This window comes from Podarcis tiliguerta (assembly GCF_965153285.1).
Source record: "Podarcis tiliguerta genome assembly, chromosome: 1".
Lineage (NCBI taxonomy): Eukaryota > Metazoa > Chordata > Lepidosauria > Squamata > Lacertidae > Podarcis > Podarcis tiliguerta.
This window is the reverse complement of record NC_139534.1, coordinates 66,715,438-66,729,933: the sequence shown is the minus strand read 5'-3', so window position 1 is coordinate 66,729,933 and position 14,496 is coordinate 66,715,438. Positions and strand designations below refer to the sequence as shown.

The window sequence follows — 14,496 nt, the reverse complement described above, 5'->3', positions numbered from 1 at the left end:
AGAGAGAGCAATCTTGGAGCCACATGGTAAATGAGTAAGGACCACGTATAAAAAAAAAAGCATGTTTTTTGGGGGGGAAGGCACAATTCTTTGAAACAAATTCAAGTTTAATTTTTTTTTCTGCACAAGTTTTCTGTATTGACATGTACTGTACTCTCTACAACAGACACAATGTAATTATGTGAAAATACCAAATTAGTTGTACACATACTGATAAATAAATACATTTGCTTCAGAATACCAAAGTGTTTCTTTAAAAATTGACTTCATAAAAGCACATTTCCCCCCTCAGATTTATCTAAAACTCCATATAGTTTGAAACAAACGAACAAAAGAATGCCTGACTGCTCCAACAGGACAAGACAGTCTTGTGCAAATGGACAGAACACATTCTAAGCATTATGCAAAAATATGACTAATTAAATATTTGTTCGGTCCTAATTCCTCTTAGCCCACTCCCACCCACGTTTTGTTTAAAACCCAAAGACAATTTAAAACAAATTGAGACAGGAACATTGTCAAATTCTACTAGAATGATCATTGGTTTGTTTTAAGAAAGGCACAGTGATGAATTAGAAAATGTTAGCCATGGGAGACAACACTGCTAGCAAACCTTGTTCACCTAGCAGCTCCAGTTTTCTGCTTTTTTACAAGTGAAAAGTCAGCTGGGTTTTAAAACGCATCTTTGATGAAACAGAACATCTGGGCTTAATCCTACAAATACGTATGCCTGGCTCTCTCTGTATATTATACTCGAGCAACCACCTGGTTAGTTACAGGACAGATCCTTCAGAATAACATCACACAATTCTGTCTCCAGTTTGGTTCTTTTTCACAATTCAGGCTCACATATTCTTCGCTGGCCATTGAACCAAAGGATCCGGCTGTCTGAAAAACTGTTAAGGTACAACTTTCAGTGACGCAACTTCCAGGGACATCCTTGTTTTGTCCTTACAATTACATTTTAATAAGCCTTTCACAGAAACCAGAATGGCAAAATCAGATTTTTGCAAACTGCACTGGGGTTTTTCCCCATTATGGTTGATCTCATTCTAAAATATAGGGCCATGCATTGAGAGTGAGTTAGAATTACTCACGGGAAATGGAGGCTGTCAGTGACATTTTTTAAACTGGAGGAAGTTCAAAGTAAGTAAAGTGGAAAGAGATTGAAATGCTTTTTGCCATATTCTTTATAAGAACCGCCCCCCCCCCCCAACGCTGGCTGGATGATTCTACAAAGAAGTTAGTGGGAGGTTGGGGTCAGGAGTCCACACATTTTGGCTGGCCTTGGTCACCAGTTGACAATTGTGCTTGCCACTGACTCTTCCCTCCTCTCTGAACAGGGACAGCCAGTGTTTGCTGTAGAGGCCGGACCCCTGTCCTGCAGGGGCTCACCCCAGCCATGCTGAGCCTCAGAGAAGCTTGATAAGCTGCGATACAGCTTGCTGCTTTCTGAGCAAAATCCAAGAGAGTCTTTGGCCAGGTCCAGGCTCTGGAGAAGGCAGAGAATATCACCAGATTTAAAGTTGGCAAGTCACCAGGCTTGATTGTGGATTCCTAGCTGGAGGTAAAACTCAGGGCTGGCTCTACCCCCTTGGCATTAATGGGCAACTGTCAGGACACCTGATCCCTAGCAGGACCCACTGTTGGTGCCTGCCCTGGACCACCTTTTTTGTTGTTTCCTGGTCCAGAGCTCCAACCAGCACCACACAGGTGGGTCACCATTTAATTCCCCCATGCCTCCAGTAGAAGCATTGGTTGAGGGCACAATGCCAATAGCAGCCAGATCCAGCATATCAGAGTGCTGCTGATGCCCTCTGGTGCCACCAAGTAATCACACACAAAACAAGGAATTCCAGGCCCTCTCAAACCTACAGCTTGCCCTGTAAGGTGATGTTGCTCCCATGAGTCCTAATTTAGATGCGACCTGTGCTGCAGGTAGATTTTTCATGGATTAACTTCCAGCCAGTCTCTCCTAAATGCCCAAGTAAGGACAGAACTAGAAAGGTTGGTGGGAGATCAATGATCTGATCTGATTAGTTGCTGAAGACATCTTACCAAGTCATTTTCCTGTGCAAACATAAATCTTTAGATATTGTCACAGGACTGTTTGTGTTGATGGAGGGGCCTAACTGAGCAAACAGGATAGCAGCCTCCTTATTCTTTCACAATATCAGAAAGCAGTCCTTAGCGTTAAAGGTTTTGAATTTGGCTAAGTATATATAATGCATATTACAATGGATAAATATTTGGCCCTAGCCCTCCAAACATTTGTGTTTCTTTTATTTCATACCAAATAATCACCAAAATTACATTTTGTTGTACAGCCTCAAGGCACACCCATGTAACCCAAATCTCTTTGCAAGTTGTTTTAGGGACAGAGAATGCACTTTTAGTGCACTTAGTGTGCTGCATTTGTCCAGAGTCTTTGAGCTTTCTAGCTTTTAAAATGCTTGCCTTGCAGGACTTTTTCCTGCACCACATTACTGCATTACCTAAAATAGTGGCACTTTTATTTATACGTTGGTATCGCAGAAGTTTCAAACCCTGCTTTCAAAAGAAATCCAATATACATTTTATGCTGGCAGCCAATGCTTTCAAATGGCAGGGAAATAACTCAGGAGGTCAACAAATGCTTCCCCCCCCAAGGCTGTGTGTTTACAAAAACGAAACAACCATAACCAAAGTTATTTCTTGACTGTTTGGAAATATCTCTAGATAATTCAACCAGCCATGCAATCTTCCAAATTTGGGGGCAGGGGGGCTTGACTGATTTATCTGTTTGCCATTGCGCACGGCTTTTTGTTCTTTGCCCATTCATGCTTTCACTAAAGCTGCCTAGGTATCAAAATGTAGCAAATCATAAAGTGTCTCATGAATAAGGCACATTAAACAGGCGGGCTGATGGGTTTTGCTGTTTTGGGATGCAATGAAACAGGCTGGCGTAAAATCCAGGACAGTATAGGGCATACCTGCACTACAAACTGGTACCTGTTTTCTACCAGCCATGGCTTCTGTCTAAAGCATTCTGGTAACAAACATGTTAGAGGGTTAGTTTTCAAACTTCTGCTTTTAGAAACCCTTTCCATATACCCATCTGCTGACAAACCTCTACATATCTGCAATAAAAGCCACACTATCCTTGTGCGCTGCAGAGAGACGAGCTGCTTGGTTGCTGAGTCACTGAAGCTCGAGTCAGCAGACCCCTCTGAAGAGTTTCACCAGGTGGCTACATGAGGATGCGACTGAGGATGCCAAGTAGACCTTCACCGCCTGCGCCATCTTACAGTACGTATCATTATGTGCACTAAGTTGTGTTCACTCAACTTCGTAGCAGGTCTTGTGCCACTCATGCTCTAGACATCATTTGGCCTGTTTCATTGCCATCAGTGACTTAAGGGCCTCAACTGGATGGCCAGCTCTTAGTCACTGTGAAATCCCACCCCCACTAGACCACACAGGCAGGCATCCATTGGATAAAATTAGTTTCTGGGGGCAGACTACCCAAAGAGGTCACCTACTCTGCAGCGAGGAATTGCTGTTGTAAACCCAATGGCTATGGCTGCAAAGCTTAATTGAGCAGAAGTGTAGTTATTTTTAGCAAGTTATCCATAAATTTAAAAGGTGCTCTTGATAAACTGGACAGAAGATTTAAAATATAAGTATATGCTTTTGTGGTATTTTTATGCATTGCGATTCGCTGTTATTTTTATTGATTATAGATTAGTAATTCTTTATTGTAATTGATAAGTGTAAACTGTTTAATTATTATTTGCTGCTGTTTAATTTTACTGTATACTATTAGATCTTAATGGCTTATTCAATATTGCTTTATTTGATATAAGTTGTTTATTTTAAGGTTACTGTGACTTTTTTTATATCGGATCAGATTGTTACTATTAATGTTTGATGTTTTATTATATTTTTATATGTTTTGGAAGCCACCCAGAGTGGCTGGGGCAACCCAGTCAGCAGGGCAGGGTATAAATTAAAAAATTATTATTATTATTATTAAAAATGCAGATTGCAAGCATCATCTTAAGAGACACTTAGCATTTACTTCCGATTCCACAGAATGCTGCTTCTAAAGAAGAATGTGAAAAGTTACACCAGGAGGGGTTGGAGAAGGAATTATAGCAGAAAAGGAGGTGAACTTTTATTTCTTTACCCCCACCCCCCACAGGAGCCCACCTACAGCCTAAGGCTTGGGTGCCCACAGGCACAGGGATGTGTATAAAAGTGAGCTATGCAATCTATTTTCCTTTGCTAACAAAGATGACTGCTTTAGTTTGTAAAGCTTGTGCGCACCTATTTAGCCACTGAACCAAGTGGGAACGAACCTTTCAGTAAGTGTGCCTAGGATCTGTGTGCAGGGCAATCTAATTCTTCAATGGACAATCACATATGTTGGGCCTTCTGCAGTTTTTACTCTGTCGGAATAATGCAAGTCAGCTGAACTGACAGGGACCTGTTTCTGTGTAAACATGGTTAGGTTTTGGAGGTGATTGAAACCGGACACAACTCAGTAGCCTCTTAAGTCAGATTTGTAGAAGAAAACCTTGGAACGGACCGCTCACGGAAGAACCCCGACCAAACCTAAGAGGAGGCGTGTAGTGGTGATAGGGGATTCCCTACTGAGGGGAACAGAAGCAGTTATCTGTGGGCCTGACAAGATGTCTCGGGAAGTGTGCTGTCTCCCCGGGGCTAAGATCCAAGATGTAACTGAACGACTGCCAGGAATCATAAAACCCACTGACAAATACCCCTTCCTCTTGGTTCATGTGGGAACCAATGACACTGCAAGCAATAGCCTCCAGAAGATCAAAAGAGACTACGAGGCTCTGGGCAGGAAATTGAAGCAATTAAATGCACAAATCGTCATCTCATCTGTCCTCCCAGTTGAACGACGTGGCCCAGGGAGAGAGGGGAAAATAGTGGAAGTAAACAGCTGGCTTCGCAAATGGTGTAAACAGGAACGGTTTGGATTCTTAGATCACGGACTGCAGTTTCTTGAAGATGGGCTTCTGGCAAGCGATGGACTGCACCTCACAACGGTTGGGAGGAATGTTTTTGCCAAAAAACTCAGAAACCTCATCAGGAGGGCTTTAAACTGACTAATGTGGGGGAGGGAGACAGTGCTCCTGAAGGTAGGAGTCTATCAATTGATGAAGATGATCATCCAAATGTCATAGACCAAATGGAGCAAACAGCGAGCAGACCTAGTGGTGGGAGGAAAAAATCCTTAAATAAGAGACACGGGGGAATGACTAATAGACTTCAATGTCTGTACACTAATGCACAAAGCATGGGAAATAAACAAGATGAGCTTGAGCTCTTGGTACAGCAAACTAAATATAACATAATAGGCATCACTGAAACCTGGTGGGATAAGTCCCACGATTGGAATGTAAAAATGGAGGGATACAATCTATTTCAGAGAAACAGACCAGACAAGAAAGGAGGAGGAGTGGCGTTATATGTCAGGGATGTGTATACCTGTGAAGAGATCCAAGATTTAGAACCTCAAAGCCAAAGTGAGAGCATTTGGGTCAAAATTAAGGGAGAGAAGAATAACAGTGACCTCATTGTGGGAGTTTACTATAGATCCCCAAGCCAAACGGAGGACATAGATGATGCCTTCCTGGAACAGATGGCCAAGCATGCAAAAGGAAGGGAGATAGTAGTAATGGGGGACTTCAATTACCCGGATATTTGTTGGATGTCAAACTCAGCCAAGAGCATAAGGTCAAACAGATTCCTCACTGGCCTTGCAGACAACTTCATTGTCCAGAAAGTGGGAGAAGCAACAAGAGGAACAGCCATTTTAGATCTGGTCCTAACCAATGTTGATGACCTGGTTAATGGGGTAGAAGTGGAAGGATCATTAGGCGCAAGTGATCATGCTCTTCTGAAGTTTACTATACAGCGGAAAGGAGCAGCCAAGCATACTAGGACTCAATTTCTTGACTTTAAGAAAGCCGACTTCATAAAACTTAGGGAAGTGCTGGGTGAGATCCCATGGACAGTAATACTAAAAGGAAAGGGAGTTCATGATGGCTGGGAGTTTGTTAAGAGGGAGATAGTAAAAGCACAACTTCAGGCAATACCAATGAGACGGAAACATGGAAGGTGCCTAAAGAAGCCAGGGTGGCTATCTAAAGAACTTTTAACTGAGTTAAGATTAAAAAAGGATGTGTACAAAAAATGGAAAAGGGGGGAAACCAACAAAGAGGAATTCAAACAAATAGCCAGCATGTGTAGACACAAAGTCAGAAAAGCTAAAGCACAGAATGAACTCAGGCTTGCTAGAGAGGTTAAAAGCAACAAAAAAGGCTTTTATGGGTATGTTCGTAGCAAAAGGAAGAACAAAGAAACAGTGGGGTCACTCAGAGGAGAAGATGGTGAAATGCAAACAGGGGACACAGAAAGGGCTGAACTCCTCAATGCCTTCTTTGCCTCAGTCTTCTCCGATAAAGAAAACAATGCCTGACCTGAAGAATTTGGAGCAAATGATTCAGCAGAGAAAACACAGCCCAGAATAACTAAGGAGATAGTACAAGAATACTTGGCTAGTTTAGATGTATTCAAGTCTCCAGGGCCAGATGAACTGCATCCAAGAGTATTAAAAGAACTGGCAGATGTGATCTCAGAACCACTGGCAATCATCTTTGAGAATTCCTGGAGAACAGGCGAAGTCCCGGCAGACTGGAGGAGGGCAAATGTTGTCCCTATTTTCAAAAAGGGGAAAAGAGAGGACCCAAATAATTACCGCCCAGTCAGTCTGACATCAATACCAGGGAAGATTCTGGAGCAGATCATTAAACAAACAATCTGTGAGCACCTAGAAAGGAATGCTGTGATCACCAATAGTCAGCATGGATTTCTGAAAAATAAGTCATGTCAGACTAACCTGATCTCATTTTTTGACAGAATTACAAGCCTGGTAGATGAAGGGAACGCAGTGGATGTAGTCTACCTTGATTTCAGCAAGGCATTTGACAAGGTGCCCCATGATATTCTTGTAAAGAAGCTGGTAAAATGCGGTCTTGACTATGCTACCACTCAGTGGATTTGTAACTGGCTGACTGACCGGACCCAAAGGGTGCTCATCAATGGTTCCTCTTCATCCTGGAGAAGAGTGACTAGTGGGGTGCCACAGGGTTCTGTCTTGGGCCCGGTCTTATTCAACATCTTTATCAACGACTTGGATGATGGACTCAAGGGCATCCTGATCAAATTTGCAGATGACACCAAACTGGGAGGGGTGGCTAACACCCCAGAAGACAGGATCACACTTCAAAACGACCTTGGCAGATTAGAGAACTGGGCCAAAACAAACAAGATGAATTTTAACAGGGAGAAATGTAAAGTATTGCACTTGGGCAAAAAAAATGAGAGGCACAAATACAAGATGGGTGACACCTGGCTTGAGAGCAGTACATGTGAAAAGGATCTAGGAGTCTTGGTTGACCACAAACTTGACATGAGCCGGCAGTGTGACGCAGCAGCTAAAAAAGCCAATGCAATTCTGGGCTGCATCAATAGGAGTATAGCATCTAGATCAAGGGAAGTTATAGTGCCACTGTATTCTGCTCTGGTCAGACCTCACCTGGAGTACTGTGTCCAGTTCTGGGCACCACAGTTCAAGAAGGACACTGACAAACTGGAACGTGTCCAGAGGAGGGCAACCAAAATGGTCAAAGGCCTGGAAACGATGCCTTATGAGGAACGGCTAAGGGAGCTGGGCATGTTTAGCCTGGAGAAGAGGAGGTTAAGGGGTGATATGATAGCCATGTTCAAATATATAAAAGGATGTCACATAGAGGAGGGAGAAAGGTTGTTTTCTGCTGCTCCAGAGAAGCGGACACGGAGCAATGGATCCAAACTACAAGAAAAAAGATTCCACCTAAACATTAGGAAGAACTTCCTGACAGTAAGAGCTGTTCGACAGTGGAATTTGCTGCCAAGGAGTGTGGTGGAGTCTCCTTCTTTGGAGGTCTTTAAGCAGAGGCTTGACAGCCATATGTCAGGAGTGCTCTGATGGTGTTTCCTGCTTGGCAGGGGGTTGGACTCGATGACCCTTGTGGTCTCTTCCAACTCTATGATTCTATGATTCTATGATTCTATGAAAACCAACTACGCCAAGAGTGGCATCCCATGCTTGCCTGCTCCCTAGTATATTTAGGGTGACAGCCTCTGGATAGGCAAGCAGTTGCAGCATAACCTTTAGTAATGACAGCCATTGGAGCAATATACCGTAGGTGGGACAGAAATAGAATATACTTTCTAGAGTGTTTTATAAGTCGGCTTTAGTTTATTTGCCTTTCATTTTCATTCTGCATGAGCGGTAGAACCTTGCTCACCCTAATCCTTTATTTCTCTGGCATTTACACAACAATCACCTTGATATTTCTCTGCTGCTAGAATAATGCCATTTCTAAGAATAACACTGTGCGGAGAACAGGTATGTTCTTATATGGCCAGGATATTGCATTTTCTCCATATTCAGAGGATTGCATTTGTGTCTTGGATGATGCTGTTCACCACCTACATGCGTGAAATATGAGTTTTGTTGTGGCCCTAGGTGCTTTTGTTAGAAAAGCAGTCAGTCAGTATTCAAAAACAAATATATATTGTTTTTTCTTAAGTGCGTGTGTGTGTGTGTGTGTGTGTGTATACACAGGGTGAGTCCTTTAAATGAGGCCCGTGGATACAGAGCATACATGCTCCACAGGGCCTTTTTAAAAAAGATTCATCCTGTATATATATAAAAAATAAATCCTGATTTTCTTTGTGAACATGGTTACCATTTAGTATGCTCTCCTCCAAAAAGCGCTGCTGTAATCCCAGGTATGTGGAGAGAGGCTGTAGTTTCTCAGTGATGAGGAAAACAACTCAGCTTTGCACTCAGGTAGAGCACTGAGGCTGGCATTTGAGACAGGTGCTAGGGCCAAATGTCAGCCTCTGTGCTCCACCTGGGTGCATGCCGAGTTGTTTTCCTCATCACTGAGAAACTACAGCCACTCTCCACACACCTGGGATTAGAGCAATGCTTTTTGGAGCAGAGTAAAACTTCCAGGAAGGAGGGAGCCCTGGAAGCGGTTCACCCCCTTTGAGAACTTAAGTAACCGGTACCCCCCCCAAAAAAAAACCCAATTCAGTAACATTTTGCATCTAAACCTGGATACCCTTTTAGCTATGATGTTTAATATCCCAAGAATGTCTGCTCCTTTCTGAAAGTGCCATGCTGGTGCCCAAAGATTCACCTTGTGGCAGAACTTTCCATTTATTAATCATGCATTGTGTGAACAAACAGCTTCGTGATCAATTTCACTGGCTGACCCCTATGTTCTGGTAATGGTGGGAGGCATCCACTTTTTTCCCCATTCAATGCATAACTTTATAAACCATCTTGCCCAGCCCAGCTGCCCAAACACTTGACCTATTCAAGTCCTCCTAACAAACAAGGGTGCTGTAAAACACAGAGATGTAGATTCTTTCGCCAATCGAAACACCTTTTTCTCCAAAGCACTATCCTTTATGATGATTATTTCCATAAGACTATTTGGTTACTGCATTTAAGGCCTTGCTCTTGAAAGTTCCCCAGAAATGACAGACATTGTGGATGTTCTTTGAATGTTCCGGACACAGTAGAACAAATCCTTTTCTACTGTCCATTGTACAACCAGTTACATAAAATGTGTGCTATCCCCCTTTTTTGGGTAGTTTAACATCATGGCACAATGAAAATATCAGATTCTATCTGTCTGACATCAACTTGGAAGTAACTGCAAGGGTGGTTGAGTTTACGTCAACAGTATGTCTTCGGGTGGTGAATGGCACTATTTAGCGGGAAGAAATCCCAATGAAAATCCTCATTATTATATATTTTGCATGGCTGTTTATTCATATATATTTTAAAATTTTATATATGGATGTTTTATGTTGGCCTAGAATTGTAATGCCTAATAAAGGTTTGGCGGAGTAAGTAAAGCTCTTCACAGTTGTTCTGGTTTCCAGCCACAAAGAAATTTTTTTAAAAGCCTAATTTGTTGCTGTGAATCTTGCTTCCCTCGCATGCACTTTGATAAGGTGCCCCTGAATCCAAATCTGTAGTAATCTAAAACCTGAAATTCTTTGGTGCTTAATGCATGTCCTTTCTGTAATGACTGATGGTGGGGAAAGACAGCAACAATTCTCCCTATTTAGAATATTTTGATAACTTGGCCCAAGGCATGAACAAACTCTCACTCAAGTCTTCCCAGCTATCCACTTTGGAAAGAATTGCTACTGATAATCCCACTGAGGCCCCTCTGCCTTGCTGAAAGAATCTATGAAATCAAGGCATTAAAAAGCAACAATAACTCAAATGCACACTTGAACAAGGAAATCCACTTGCTCCCTTCTTTGTAAAAATCTACCTCCCCACAGGGGGCAAATACACAGAACATAATTATCTGAATATCTAAAATCACACAGTCCAGATGGATACAAACTCTCATCACAGCCGCGTCCTTGGATCTTATTTTCTTATCATACAAATATTTGGTAAATTGGAGGAAATGTCTGGTTGGCTGATGGTCACGTTTCTGAGGCTGCAACACTCTTTCTCGGTCCACAGAAATCAGCCTAAATCTAATTCTTCTAATATCAATCTGCTCTTGCTTTAAGATTAGTGAAGGTATGCTATTTAAACAACTGACGCCAACAAGCAACATTAGCAAGTTATTTTATTTCACTGGTCAATGAGGATTTTTGAAATTAGGTTGTATTTTTAAAAAATTATGTATGCCACTTTGGTTTTTTTCTAAATATTAAGTGGTTTATAAATACATGTAAATAAAAAACAAACAAAAGAAAGGCTTTTTTTCCCAGCAGTTTTTCCTCTCTCATGCCATGTCCTCTCTTAAAAAAAAAAAGGCTAGCTTGACACCTATGTTGCAATCTTTGGCGCCAGGCAAATGTTTTATTCTTTACCTAGGCATTCTAACATTGCAATTTTAAACTGTTTTATTATTGTATATGTATCATGATACAATTGCTCCTGAAATCCTAAATAGGGTGAAGACTGGCATATAAATATTTAAAATAAAATAAAAATAATGTTGAATAAGGCTCTTTTGGATTCTGCCATAAAGCTCTTCTATCAGATTTTTATGTAGAGTTCATTGGCAGAGTTTTGCAGTGGGTTTTTAGCTAATCCATAATCTGGGATGCTGTAAATCTCTTTCCTTGCATATTGCATGACCACATGAAAGTATTTCACCACTCTCATAATTGGCTATCATCCCACAGAAAATGGAAATTCACTGGGTTGGGTGAATCCTTGTGCTGTGTGAACTGTCATTATATTAGGGCTTCTCTACATCTTGGGGCATGGTCCCTGCTTCGCTGTCATCCAATAATAGAATGCTAATGCGTATTGACTTAGGAGGGGAGATTCTGAAGTATTTCTTGCCCACTACACAATGACATACATCCAAAGTGAATCCCGGTAACCCTTGTATGGTATTGGTGGTGAAGCTGTTTATTCCCAGCCTTCTCTTGATATGGCCAAGAAAGAGTGTCTTCCTACAACTCGCATGGCACCTTGGCTTCTCCCAAGCTGTGTGCTTTGCCTTACTGCATTCTCCCTCTGAATCTGGACCAAAGTGGCGAACCATCCTTTCAGCTCAATTTGTAGTACCTTTTTCTGAACTTAAAATACAAGAAATTAGGATATTCAACAGCCTGTACTCTTCTGAAACATTTTGATCTAGAAATTAAAAGGCAGCATAGTATATATTTAAAACTGGGACACTTTAAAAAATAAATTTGCATGTCCACCACAAATTTTCATGTCCACTTTTGCGTGTAACCTGAAATACACTTGCACAGCAAACTGGCTCAGTCTTGGTGGGTGGTATTTTCACATCAATGTGCAACTTAATAGTCCTTTCTATGAAAACAGATACGTGGACAGTATCAGTCACTGTAGGTTTAGCATATGGTGATTCTAGATTTTGTCCTCAAAAGGGCAGGACATATTTTGTAATTGTAACATTTTGCAATAGCTGCATTATCTTCTAAACAGCTGCCACAGAGGCAGTTGTCTGAAGAGGTCTTCATCCAAGGAACTGAGTGCCATATGGAACATATGGAGCTGACCTGAATTTAGCCAGCTCAGTATTGACAATGTTGATGAGCAGCAGCTCTTCAAGTCTTCCAGCCCAGCTCTTCAGAATCTTAAGATCAGAAAAGTGGAACCTGCAGACCTCTGAGTGTTGCTGGACTACAAACCCCCTCATCCCCAAGCATTGACCATGCTTGGGAGGTGAAATCAAGCAAAACCTGGAGGGTCACAGGTCCCACAACTCTGTGTTTACTGAATGTGCCACAGATTGAACCCAAGGAATCATACATGCAAAGTGAATCCGTGCTCTTGATGACAGCAGGAAGTTCCCCAGATATGACTTGCTCTTATGAGATAACATAATTTCTAGCATCCATATGGCAATTTTGCAAGAGTGCAGTTTCTCTCCTTTAAAAATAACAATGATTTTGTATTTGAAAGTAAGGTTTAAATTAAAACACGTCTATAAAATGACAACTTCACTTACAAGTGACTTGTGCAACATTAATTTGTGCTTCCTGTTTCTCTCTCGCCCATCTCCCATCATGACTAAAAATTCATCAGGCCCCTCCCACGTAAGCAATATAACAAATTAAGTTTGGTCTTGGCCTTGAGACCAAATGCTACCTTCATCTCTGGGTACGTGTGTGTGTTTTTAAAGTGCATCTTTCCCGTGGTCTTGTTTCTAAAGTGGGTGATGTGAAGCTCTCAAGGAATTTAACGCGATCTTGAGGTATGCTTACAGCCTCTGAATACTTCTTAAATCTAAAACCAGATTTGTGTTGCGGTAGCTGTCATGGATTTAGGAAAGAAGAAGAAAAAGCACCACTCTCAGTGGTGTTTTCACTTTAAGCCATGATACCGTACCTCATGGCACATCTTCATCACATAACTGAGGACATAAGATAGGATTTCTATTTACAGATCTCTGATGCCCCTTCCAGAAAAAAATAGAGACTAGATGGAAAAAAAATATTTCCTGAAAGTCCTGAATTTTAAAATATTTTCTCTCCAGCAAAAGGGTTGGTCCTTCAAAAAAGCAAATGTTACCTGCCCCGTTAAAACATGAAACCAGTGATGACACCAGAGAAAACCTGGAACATCTCTTTACTCCTCCTTCTTCTGGTGGCATGTGGTCCTGGCGGTAGTGAGACTCGGATGTAAGCTAGTTCACTCACAAGCCAGCTTGCTGTCAAAACTGGACAGGGCAATAGCAAAGGCTTGAAGTGCACACATTGGGTAGTTGTAGTCCATAGTGAAAATATCTTCTGCCACACGGCCAAACTGCATCACAATATAGTCAGCTGAAAGAGGGTGGGGGTGGGGTGGGGAGTAAAGAAACACAGTACAAGGACATCAATATAAGGTTCTGTGTATTGAGTGTGTGTCACACTAACTTGCAGTCCAAAATATAAAGCAGGGGAAGATGAAAAATCATTTTCACCACCCAGATTCAATGAATTCAGCCTGGGAGACAGTTTCCTTTAGAGAGTTGAAAGGGGCATGATTGAGATGCTGGCCAGCTGTGAATTGCCTGGCGCTTCCTCTCATACCAAGGATGTCCTCATAAAGGGCAGAGCCAGGAAACAGAAAAAGGATACAGAGATGCAGATGAGATGAATAGAGAAGCGGAAGGCAGCTGCAGCAATCAGGAAGAGACGGGGCAAAGCATCCTTCTCCCCCGCCCCCACCTCAGCTCCCCAGCCTGCTACCCTGACTGAACTCAATAGTAGCCTTTCCCAACACTCTTTGCCTTCACTGTTAATCCTTTCCAGCCAGGCAAATGTTAAGGGCTGTACGTCTCCTCTCCCCATAAACTGTGGGGCACATCACAGTGTAGCAAATGGTGCGCATGCTCATTCCACTACCTCTGTTTCAGGTTTCATCACTTTCGGTGGCCATATTAAAAAAAAAAAGCAACCTGCAAAACCTATTTAACTAGAGGCAACAGTGACAATAGCAAATGAGTGTGTACACCACCAAAAGCTATACCCCCCAACATAAAACCTTCCAACTTTCTCAAAAACTAGTACATGCTCTGACTAAGTTCCATGGTGGAGTCAAATTGCTCGGTGTTGGTTAATTCTGTGAACTAGTTATCAATAGTTCAGCCATCTCCAGTCTGGTAGCCTTGAGATGTTTAGGACTATACCTCCTGTCAACCCCTGCCAGCGTGGCCAATGGTGAAGGATGGTATGAGCTGTACCATAAGACATCTAGAAAGCACCAGGTTAGACCAGGCTGCCCTACTTCCTCATCTTCTGTGTCAAGCCTTTGCATCCACAGAACTGTTGGGGGACTGGACACTGAGCAAAGTGTAACAAAAACAGAATCTCTCTCTCTCTCCCCCTCTCCCTCTCTTTATCAGATTTCAGACAAATAAA

General features: G+C 42.1%; 2 protein-coding genes and 1 long non-coding RNA gene across 8 annotated transcripts in view; 2 read left to right on the top strand and 1 right to left on the bottom strand.

Moving 5' to 3' along the window:
• RIC3 (RIC3 acetylcholine receptor chaperone) overlaps positions 1-14,496 on the top strand; it is a 513,554-nt gene that overhangs the window by 134,908 nt on the left and 364,150 nt on the right. The window lies entirely within an intron of this gene.
• LOC310666311 overlaps positions 1-14,496 on the top strand; it is a 446,582-nt gene that overhangs the window by 356,575 nt on the left and 75,511 nt on the right. The gene's annotated exons all lie outside the window — the stretch shown is intronic.
• TUB (TUB bipartite transcription factor) overlaps positions 10,714-14,496 on the bottom strand; it is a 118,637-nt gene continuing 114,854 nt past the window's right edge. For all 6 annotated transcript variants that reach the window (XM_083408455.1, XM_083408452.1, XM_083408456.1 and 3 more), the window contains one exon: positions 10,714-13,416. In XM_083408455.1, coding sequence (XP_083264581.1) covers positions 13,283-13,416 — 134 coding nt within the window. In that variant the 3' untranslated portion in view covers positions 10,714-13,282. The remainder of the gene's footprint in view (positions 13,417-14,496) is intronic.